At 40.5% G+C, this 11,651-nt stretch overlaps 1 protein-coding gene across 1 annotated transcript in view; it reads left to right on the forward strand.

Annotated features, from left to right (window-relative positions):
• FBLN1 (fibulin 1) overlaps positions 1-11,165 on the forward strand; it is a 66,904-nt gene extending 55,739 nt beyond the window's left edge. Inside the window, exon 17 of the mRNA XM_077178242.1 lies at positions 10,003-11,165. Coding sequence (XP_077034357.1) covers positions 10,003-10,142 — 140 coding nt within the window. The 3' untranslated portion in view covers positions 10,143-11,165. The remainder of the gene's footprint in view (positions 1-10,002) is intronic.
• The last annotated feature ends 486 nt before the right edge of the window (positions 11,166-11,651 follow it).

Here is an 11,651-nt window from a genome sequence, read left to right on the forward strand (position 1 = left end):
AATGCTGAGAAAAAGGGAGAGTCTGTTAAAACAGGATAAGATTACAGATTTCAGTTATTGGGGCATTTCTTTAGCAGAGTATAAATGTTATCAGATCTCACAGGAGTTACAGTAGTTTGCTTTTCGTGCCATGTGCTTCTTTCTGTCTGAACTAAGAAAGAAGGATGTGTTTGGAAATTCGACTGGCCAAGGTATTTGCCTGAGGGAAGAGTTTCCATTTTGAAGAACAGGACTGTGTGTCAGTAGTATTTCACTTGGTAAACCAGATTATTTGCCTCACATTGTGAAGAGAGAGGGATACTCTTATACACTGAGCTGAGAAGATATGATGCATGCCCAAGTGTATTCCCACTCTGTGAAAGAATTGGGCAACTCTTTTCACCTCAGTTCCCCCTGTGCAACATGGAGATGATAAAACATGCCTACTACTGTCTTAATTAATTCTTGTGTGTAAGACTCTTAATTAATTCCTCTGTGTAAAAGTACTTTGAGATTAATGGATGGAAGCTGCAAAGAAAACTGCCTACAGCAGAATTGGAAAAGGAAAATCAAAACAACCCCCCAGCTGAAATTACCTGGAGGGGCAGAGGTTCAGGACAGCACATTGTCTGTGTGATATTAGGATTGCAAATAATTCTGCCAGCAGCAGTTCTGCTGCTCTCATCATAATATAATTTTTATTATTATTAATAATCAGAATGTTAGGTGTATCCTTAAAAAGTTCTGGGAAGTTTTCAAGACAAATCAGATGGGATCCTAGTCCATGAGAATTCACAAAGTCCCTGTTTTAAAGAAAGGGAAGGGTTTGTGTAAGGGAGGGAAACCCCAAAGGGCATAGACAGCATCAGAAAGCTTTAGTGGTTATCCCACTAAGTTACAGGGACATCAGAACTGTGTGGAGCACAGCAACTCTAGCAGAGCAAATGCCCAACTAGGGCAGCAACAGAAGGGTTTTCAGGAATCTTTCTGCAATTACAATGTTCCAACTTGTTGCAAAAATCCATTTATGTGCTTCTGGGAGAGTATTCCTGGACCATCATGCTGCATGACCACATATGCCACTGGGATCCATGCAACATATTTTTAAATATTTTTTTATACATACTTTTTAATATCTTTTTGCTGCCTGTATAGGAAATAATAAATTTATTTTGATAATAAATCATAAATGCATTGGTAAAAGAAATAAGAAGCATGCTTCATTCTGTTGTACTATTTCAGGAGAAATGGCCAGAATATCAAAGCTATTTTGTCTGCTAATGGGAATTAGATCACCAAATATCTTTTTTTTTTTTTTACAAGACTAATTTTCTATACAAGAGAAAAGATTGACAATTTCTACAGTGAGCTTTTTGTTGATTGGGTGGTTTAGGTTTTTTTTGTTAAAGAGAATACACAGACTAGTTCAGAGCGTGATGAAATGCATAAGAGTACATGGAAAAAAGCAGGAAAATAATAACTAGAATTACTGAAAGACCTCAGTGTAATAAACCTTGACTCAGTATCAGGCCAGAGGAAGCTGATGAAGGGATTCAGAGGAAGGAGGGAGCACTGGGAAAAGATGGAGAATGGCTGCTCAGGCTGGTTTGTGCTTTGCTGATGGAGAGATTGCAGCTGAGGTCGTTGGAGGGGATGAGTGTGAAGGAGCAGCTGTGAGGTACACAAAAGAAGAAAACACAAGCAGAGGAAAGGACTGCCCCAGGGAATGTTACAAAAAGAAACACAGTCTCCCAAAAGATATGTAGAAGGAGTAGCCCCAAAGGTAGGAGAAGAAAGAGGCAAGAACAGTATTGCAAAGTCAGGGAAAGAAAACACATTAACAGGAATCAATGATCAGCACTATTGGACATGGAGGAGACAAAAGAATGAAGAACAAACTCCAGGAGTAGCTCTGCTGACCTACAGAAAGTATCTTCCTGTGGAAGAGGAAGAATGAAAGCCACATTCCTGGAGAGGCAGTGTCTAGACTTCATGCAATCTGATGAAAAAGAATTGGATAAAAAACCTGCTTCCAATATTTTTACCCTGTTATATTAAAAAGAGATGCAAATCCCAAATCTTTCCTGGTTCAGAAGGTGTTGAGGACTCCTTGTTTCCTGGTGTGGTTCCAGGCAAAGGTGGCAATGAATCTTAATGATACTGTTAAAAACCTAACATCACTTACTAGCATGGGTGGGAGAAAAACAGAAGTGCAGACCCATCCAGGTTTGGTGTTTCTTTAAAGCTTTTATAGACTTTTCGCTGCATTCCTCCTTTAACCAGCTGTCAGTGAAAAATGAAGAATGCATTTTCAACCTGTGCAAAAATGTCCTATCAGTGCCTGAGGTATTATCAGTTGCTATAAAACACTTTCCCCTTCAGCTATGCATTCATTTTTTAAAACAGTAATCCCACCTTGTAGTCTGGTAAACTTCAGGAAGGTTTTAAAATTTCACAATACATCTAAAAGTAGTTTTGATAGGCTGAGATCTTCCATATTGCATTTGGTTAATAACCTAAGCCTGTATCCTTGCCTATAAAGCAGAATGGTACTATTCTTCTGGAAAACATCCAGAGCCAATGTAGCTATAAAAAGTCACTATGGAGTTTCAGTGGGGGGTTGTGCTGGTACTTGAATGCATTTGTACACACTGATATGTGTGTAGATGCTCTCCATTGGTATTTGAAAGGGTTCCATGGCTGTCTCTGTCCTGAATTTCCTGCCTCTTTTCTGTGGGTGACAGTTTGTGATGCCACCTTTGAGCCATTAAAGTGTCTCAACTACTGATAGCACTATGCTGGATTTATCACTAGTCTAATTTCCACTGTGGTATCATCATTGTTTAGTGTGTTCCAGAGTCTGAGGAGAGACTTGTCAAAAATGATCAAGAAGTTAAACAAAATCAAGCACCATGAGCAAGTGTTTGTGAGATCCCATTTAGCTGGGGCAGGAGAAAGAGACTTGAGGTCTGTTTGACTTTTGTGACCCCTGTCCTTAGCACAGGGGTAGTAGTTCTGTATCTCATAAGTAGTTCTGTATCTCATGAGTAGTTCTGTATCTCATGAGTAGTTTGACCATTCACAGTGTGGCAGTCTTTTTATAGTCCTCCATGCAAATGTTTGTATGGTCTGACATTAAATTCAATCATTGGTCTGCAAAAGATTTGGTTCTGAACTTTGTCCCTGGACCCACTCTCCACTGCCAGGCAAGTACCTTCACATTTCCCTCTGCTCCTCTCTCCTCTGTTGCCCCAAACTCTGTCTTTGGGCCAGAGGCTGACTGGTTCTTGCTATGCCTATGTCATGGAGCAGGACATAATTCAGTAGGTTTTTCAACAGGGTTTTGCAGCTGCACATTAAAAAAGACACAGTCCCTTTCAGTATCTTTGTTCTGGTTTCATCCCTAAGCTTCCTCTCTCACAAGAGGGCCTCCTCAGAAAATAATATTTTGTGATTTTTTCTCTGTGCCAGGTTGCCCTGTTGCAATCAGCAGCAGTGCACTGGAGATGAGGGTGCCCAGAAGCCATTTGGTAAATGGGATCCTGGATTTGCTGCCTAAACCTGCCCTTTCAGGAGGCTGCTGACTGCACTGCTCAGTAGCCAAATAGCTCAACACCCTCCCTCCCCTCCAGAAAAAAATAAAAAATAAAGAGGATGGAGAGCTCTTCTGGGGGCAAAGAAGCACCTTGAGCAGGAGGCAAATTTTCATTTCATATCTGAGAAATGCTGAAGGTGCTTTTCTGGTGAGAATGAGTCTTGATCTCAAGGGGAACAACCTTCCTAACGCCAAATTTCACTCCAGCACATTGCAAGAGTCAGGTTAGTTCAACTCTTCATCTCTGTTCATCTCACCTCTCAGGTGGTACAAGGTATTACCATTGGTACAGACCACCTTTGGTTACAGTTTCCATAAAGCTCAGCAGGCAGATAAATTAAACTGCAACTCTGATGAAGTTTTGTGAACTGTGGTGGGAAGTACAAAACCCAACAACTTGGGAAAGAAATGGACTAGGTTAGGGACAGCAAAGAGCACCAAAGTCCTTGGCTCAGGTTGCATAGCATGAGATACTGCACAAATGAGCAAATAAAGCCAGATTTGAAATCCAGTACACCAAGAAACATACTATAGCAGCTCCTCTGAGAGATGTCTGTGTGAATCCAGCTTTCTGACGTGCTCTGCCCCAGTTCAAAGCAGCCAAAGACCTGCTTTTATGATGATCTCCAAGTGTGAAATAGATGTGCAATTGATTAATGACTGGAATGATACCCAGTGCTCTGCTTTAGTTGAGACAGTGGTGTTTAGTCAAAGGTTGGATTTAATGGTCTGGAAAATCTTTTCCAGTCTTAATTCTGTGATTCAGGTGCTTCTGCTGCTTTATCCAAGTTTGTGTGTTGATAGCAACCATCTTACTCCTGCAGCAGCACCTACACACCCCATAAAAATGGAAAAGAATAAGAATAATGAATAAGACCCAAGGTGTATCCTAAATCTTTCTCAGAATGATACACAGATGCCTGGCTCACTTAAAAACAACCCTACCTTAACTTTTTTTCTTAAAGGGGAAAAATGTGGTGAAGTGAACTCTTATTTTAGCCTTTGAGAACTAGTCAGGAATTGACATTAAAGTTTAGGAAGCCTCCTTATCAGAATTCTGCAAACAGGAAAAGCAGAGCTGTTGCCTCAAGGTGATGACTGAGCACTCTATAGGGGCTTCTGTGTCAAAGCCTCAGGATTAAGCTCTTTTTCTCCCATGGTAAATCAAATCACAGAGCCGTATCATGCTGTGTGCCATAACTGTGGCTCTTTGCCAAGAAATGCTTTCATCACAAGGGCTGCAATAATTAATTGCCCAGGTGTCGTGGACCCAAGTGTGGCTGAATTGGAATGATGTGACTGTGAGACAGGCAGGGTGAACATAGCCACTCTCACATGAAATAAGATATTGGGAATAAAGTAGCAAGAGGCTGATATTTGTGATTTTGCACATTTTGGACATTCATCGCTGAAATTTTTCCACCTGTTTTAGTAAATGTGTAAGGCTCTTTTTTTAATACACAGAGCATCTCACATTCCTAAAGGTGGAAGAGGAAAGATTAAAAATAAATGATGGAAACTATTTCTTAATGAGGCTACTTCAAGTACAGTTATTGCATTTTAGGCATGAGTGATTTCACAGCACTGTCAACAATGAAACCCATTGCCAGGTTTGGCTGGAAGGCAAACCAGACATCTAAAAGCACTTCAAGTTTGCCAAACCAAGACAAAAGCACATCTCTCTGAAGTTATTTAGTGTCCTTAATAAAGATCACAGTATTTGTAAATTAGCCAAACCTCAGTAAAATCAAAGATTTTTTAAAAAAATTCTTTCATAATACCAAGGATCCATATGATCCAACATGACAGATAATAGCTTTGAAAATATTCCCCATTTGTTTCTGGCCAAAAAATGTGTTAATGTGATGACACTTCTTTATGGCCTCTTTATTTGATGCATTTCAGCAATCAAAGATTTCTAGAGAAGCCCAAGGGTTAATGAAATTAAACTTGATGGAGTTGTTGAATTCATAACAAACTGAATCCTAAATTTCTCATCTGTTGAATAATGCAGACATATCCTTTTTCCACGTTGAAATGTAATTCCTGTACTGTAATTTCATTTTTTTCTTTGGAGTTGAAGCAAAAGGGAAAAGAGAAGAAGATTCAGTTTTAGGCAAACTTCAACTAACACTCGTACCCTGGGTGGAAACTTCAAAGGCTGTGAGTACCTGGGGAGTTTTGGACAATTGTTTAAGCAGTTTTTAAAGGAGAGCTCTGCCTTTTCATGGCTTATAAATGATTCTGGTGGCCACAGATCTCTTGCCTAAGGGAGGGATGTGAGCCAGAGGTGGTGGCTGTTGTCCCAGGCATGGCCCACCTGGTCGCCCTGTTTTTCTGAGGGGTGTTTTGACATGACCCTGGTCCTCCTTGACACTTCTCAGAGAAGCAGCCTTGAGCTGCACTGTTGGATAGTGCTTGTTGAACTTCTCCAGGGACACAGACACATGCACATATATTATTTTTATCTCCCAGGGTAACGTGCCCCTGCAGTCAGCACTGCACCAGCAGCCTGGGTCATTAGGAGCCCTGTTCATGCCACCGGTGCAGAACTCACCGTGACAGCGCCCAAATCACTGCTACCCTTCTATTCCCAACAGGAGAGTGCTGTGTTCAGTGTTGGGGAGCTCTGTTGGTGCTCCAAAGGGAAATCCCCTTCTCCTGCCCACCTCTGAGCACACACTCCACCCTGTGGTCAGAGGAGTGCTTGTGTGGCAGGCTGTGGTTTTGGTTCTGCCAGGTGCTCTTCCAAGGAAAGGGGTGGAGAATATTACAGGACCACTATTTTTGATCAGCTTAAACCAACAGTGAAATTACCCTGAGTGTCATATAGCTTATAAAAGTGAATTTTATGTGGCCAAGCTGACTTCTGAAGTATTTTATAAGCACTTGGTTGCTCAACAGTTGAAAAAAAGGCCTTTTTCCTAAATAAAGATCTGGGATGTTCATGTTTGAAAAGTATGATTTTGAAAATCTTGTCCCCATATAGTTCAGCAAAGATTTGTATAGCCAGCCACATTCCTGTGAAGCAGTTCTCCATCAGCATGGAAACCTTGTTAACATCCAGCTCAGACTTGATTCTCCAAAACTTTTATTTTGTGAAGTGTTCACCATCAAACTTGAATGAAGGTCTAATTCACAATGTTATGAGGGCAATATACTTCAAAGCAAGAGGAAATCTATTTTGGTACTTGTATTTTGATTAATGAGTTTTCTGAATCCTTTCACTGTAGTTATGTTTGTCAGGTGTGGCTTCTTAAGGATTAATGATATCTTCAGAGCTATTTTTCTGAATATGATTTGATGCCTGAAGTGATGATTAGCAAGAAATATTTCATTTTACAAAGAACAGCCACTTATTAATAAAGCATATTATATCAGAAACTATAGAGCACCGCATAGTAGGAGCCACATTGTTATTGTGACAAATAATGGAGAAAAATATAAAAAGCTTTCACACACACAAAAAACAAAAAAAAAAAAAAGGAAAAAAACTATTCAGCTTTTGAGAGATGGAGGAATCTCAAGTATAAATTAACTTTCTGAAGTCAGCAGACAGATATCTGGTGGTCTGGGAAATGCCTGCAGTTTGACAGCTAGATTGTTCCTTTAGGCACAGTCATGAACTGGAGAGGAGTGGAGGAAAATAATGCCTGGGAGGCTGCCTATGGTGAGGGCAGGGGAACTGGTGACAAAAGGCATGGAGAAAGCTGAAGTATTCAATGCCTTCTTTGCCTCATTCCTTACTGGTAAGACTGGCCTTCAGAAATCCTGGGGCTCTCAGAGCAAGAGGAAGATATGGAGCAGGAAATATTCACCCACAGTGGAGGAGGTTCAGGTCTGGGAACATTTGAACTGGGAATAACCAAGTCCATGAATGCTGAGGGACAAGTGCTGAGGGAACTGGACAATGTCATTGTAAGGCATTCTCAAGTATCTTTAAAAGATTGTGGTGATCAAAAGTTCCCATAGAAAAAGGCAAATGTCACTGCAATCTCCAGGAAGGCCAGAAAGGATCTAGGGAAGTGCATGGACCAAGCCTACATCTCAAGATTTTTTTTTGGTCTTTTGTGCGAGTCAGCCCAAGGCACTGCTGGCCTTGTTTGGGGCTGGCAGAGCTATACCTCCCTTGTAGGTGATGTGAAAGGTTTGAGACAGGAGAGAACCAGACACAGAAAACATCTTGCATGGTGTCCACCTGTGCTTGTCCTTGAGTTTGGTGAAGAAAAACACCATTTTAGCACTTGCCACAAAACAAAAATGCAAAGCTCTCAAGGAGTGAATCTGCCAAGAGCAGCAAACCTCTAATACGAACATTTCAAGGGTTTATCCTTTTTTTTTTTTCATTCTACCCATTCAGAATGAATGCATCCTTAGACATATGCTGTAGCACAAAGCCATCTGCCTGTATTATTATACTGTATCATCCCCATTCATTTAATGGGAGAGAAGGGAAATAGTTCCTGCAGTGGTGGTGGTGATTTCAGGACCATCTAGAACATTGGCACAACAAACTGTAGAAATAAATACTGTCAGAGTATTGTTTCTTTCTACATTCCCTCAATTTCTTTCTTCAGTATAGTTGTCAGCATGTGTGGCATTAACTTCTCAAGACATTTTATCAGCTGGATTTTAAAACTGCAGCAAGAGAACTGTGTGAAAAGGCACTGCCACATGGCCTGCAGTGTTTGCCCATTGCACCCTTTTCTCTGCCTATTAGCAGGGTGCACCTCAACAGGAATGATATTATTACTAATGGCTTTGAATGCTGCATCAGTGATGGGTGAATATTTGCCATACTGTGGCACAGCACAGCAGAGAAAACACCATTTGCAGTCCCACCTCTAGAGCAGAGTAAGCCAGTGGAGTGGTGCAGAAAGTGTAGAATGCTATTATAGGAGTGCCAAACCAAACCAGCAGCCTTTGCTCTCTAGGGCTTGGTGGTGACTGCAGGAGCTGCTCATGGAGTTGGTTAAAGATTGCCAGCACTGAGTGATTTCAGTCCTGTGCACTTCCATGGTTCTCATTTAGAGCCTGCAATAATGTGATGTGTTGTTAGTAAAATGCTTTAAATACTACCCTAAAGGGAGGACAATTTTAGCAAGGATTTTCTGTTCCAATACATCATCTGCCAAGCCCAGTCATTTTTATAAGGTACAGGAGAGTAGCCAAGAAAGCTAAAGAAAATTAAAAAATAAAAAATAAAATATAAGTATATATATATATATGCATGCATATAAATTGTAGGGGGTGGGATGCTTAAGAAGTGCATTCATCAAATATGGCAGGCAAAGTGACTGTGGTGAGAAGTTTGCAATTTCACTGCATGCTGAAGATATTAGTTAGTGTTTGAACAGGACAGAACTGTAATGCCATCACTGCCTTAGGAAAAGGTGCTGACAGGCTGCATAAGCAAACATTTATGTCTCCCATCAGATCTCAGGCCAGAGTGTTGGTAGGGAACAGCTGCAGGGGCTCAGCTGGGACTCCATTGTAATCCCCAGCATGCAGGAGGAGTAGATCTCAAACCATCCTTCCTTAAACTGTGCATTTCCTTCTGAATCAAACTGCCTGTCAGAGTATCCTTGCTCTTTCTTTAGTATAGTTTTAGAATATAATATAATATAATATAATATAATATAATATAATATAATATAATATAATATAATATAATATAATATAATATAATATAATATAATATAATACAATATAATATAATAAGAAATCAGCCTTCTGAGAACATGTAGTCAAATTCTCATCTCTCACCTCATCCTGGTGACAACACCACACTTATCGAACCCCAATGCTGGCAAAAGAATGGCAAACACTCACTTGAGGATGACATGGGGCAGAGATAGCCCCCTTTCCTCATTAAACTTTATTCCTGTTGTGTCCAGTGGGGTTGTCCATCCATGAGTCAGCACACTAATGATTTACAGATTGGTGTCATCTGCTGTTCACAGGGGAAGGGCTGATTTTACTGATGCAATACAGATAGTTTCTACTGTTCTAAATGAAATGGGGTTTTCAACATGATACCAGGAATTGCATGGAGTTCCCAGGTGTGCTCGTGTACTCCTCTGAGCAATGTCTGTTCTGGGTTACCCAGGGAAATCTCCTTCTGCACTACGTAAAACCAGTGTCACAGCATGCTTATTGAATTTGTGTCTCCAAACAAAAGGTTAAAAAACAAATGCTGATTTCAGAATACATAGGAGAGTTTTGCCATTTGCAACACTTGAGTGCTCATTATAGATCTCCCAGATATTTTGACTCAAAAGCTGTATTTTATACTTCTTTTGCAAGCTGTTTACAGGCGCAATAGATAAAATACCTTTCTCTGGGCTATACTGAACACCAAGAGTGGTGTAGATCCTCCAGACTTAGCTAGACCTGCTAATCTCAGCAACCCATTTCCGTCCCCACAGGTGTAGTTCGCCAGGTGAGGCCCATCATTGGACCTTTCCATGCCATCCTGAAGCTGGAGATGAACTATGTGATGGGCGGGGTGGTGTCCCACCGCAACATCGTCAACGTGCACATCTTCGTGTCTGAGTACTGGTTCTGAGGGACACCCACAGCAAGTGCTCCAGCCTGAAACATTACCACAAGCTATTATGTCATATTCTTGTTTTTAAAACCCAATAGTGTTCTTTTTTTTTGTTTTGTTTTTGTTTTGTTTTTAAATATTTGGTTTATAGTTTAAGGCAAATAACAAGCTATTATGTTGATTTAGACATAGGGCTGAGCAAATTAAATGAGCCTGATGTAGTTGTTTGTATAAATATGTAGTGTGTAAAACTGCTCAGCTGCCTGGTGAAGTTTAAAACTTTTCTAAATGTTTGGACAGATCTCCTTGGCCAGATAACCTGGGTGAGAGGCTGTGTAACAAAACAGATGTCAGAGTTCATTGGGATGAGTATATGGTGTCTTTGGATGAAAGAAGTTGTATAAGGATTAACAATTTCATCTCAAATTAACTACCTTGAGGAGGATTGTCAGAGAGTGATAAATAGGTTTGGGCCCTCTGAATAGGTCCCCAGAACTGCTAATTATTCCTGAAAAATTCAGCCTGGATATTTAAGAAGTGCCATTCAGCTGCAGCCACCAGAGGAAGTGCAAAAGGAATTAGAAATACTCAGAGACTAACAAGCTATTGCACATATTAAAAATACTCCTATTTTTTTGGTACTTATTATTTGATTTTAAGATTGTTTGATTCTAATTGAACAAGTACCTCTCATTGAAATTAATCTGTTACAGGAACACAGCATATTGCTTCAATTCCAATCTCACCAGTACTCAGCAATACATGGGAAATTCATACTTCATCTCCTGTCTGTTATAAAGCTCCATGCCTTTTTAAAATTGGTAATAAAATTAGCATGTTAAACTGTACATTTCCTATGCACCCAACTAAGGCATATGTAATTATATAATGAAAATCTCACCAATAAATGAATGTTTAATGTATTTTCTAGGCATCAAAATACTGTATCTTTTTTATTACAGAACAGAAGAGAAATAACTCTATGTTTCAGTTTGTTGTGTTTGTTAAGATATGAGGAAATAAAGAAGGTCAGATGGGAAATACTCCAAAGTATGCCATGGTTTCTGATTCCCAGGAAAATTATATGATATAGCTTTTGTAAGCAAATTCATCAGATACATATTCCCACTCAAACCCCTTGGTCATTATTGGCACTAAGCATGGAACAGGCTGCTGTGAGAAGCTGTGGCTGCCCCATCCCTGGATGGGCCCAAGTTCAGGCTGGATGGGGCTTGGAGCAACCTGGGATAGTGGGAGATGTCCCTGCCCGTGGCAGGGGTTGGCACTGGATGAGCTTTAGGGTCAGTGTGATCCTGCTACCTTTACTTTTTAAATGTGTGTTTGTGGTCTGGGTGTGTTTGGGAGGATGTTGTTGATGCAGAAAGTAGCAGGTGCCAGCTGTGGCAGAAAACAAGTGTGGGCTCTGAGGGATGATTCTGTGAGCAGCAGCCCTCTTGCTGTGTTTCAGCAGTTTGCATTTAGTGTTAAAGAAATGGCTTTTACAGGGATGCTGACACATGACTGTTC

Source organism: Agelaius phoeniceus, chromosome 5 (assembly GCF_051311805.1).
Source record: "Agelaius phoeniceus isolate bAgePho1 chromosome 5, bAgePho1.hap1, whole genome shotgun sequence".
In the NCBI taxonomy this organism is placed as follows: domain Eukaryota; kingdom Metazoa; phylum Chordata; class Aves; order Passeriformes; family Icteridae; genus Agelaius; species Agelaius phoeniceus.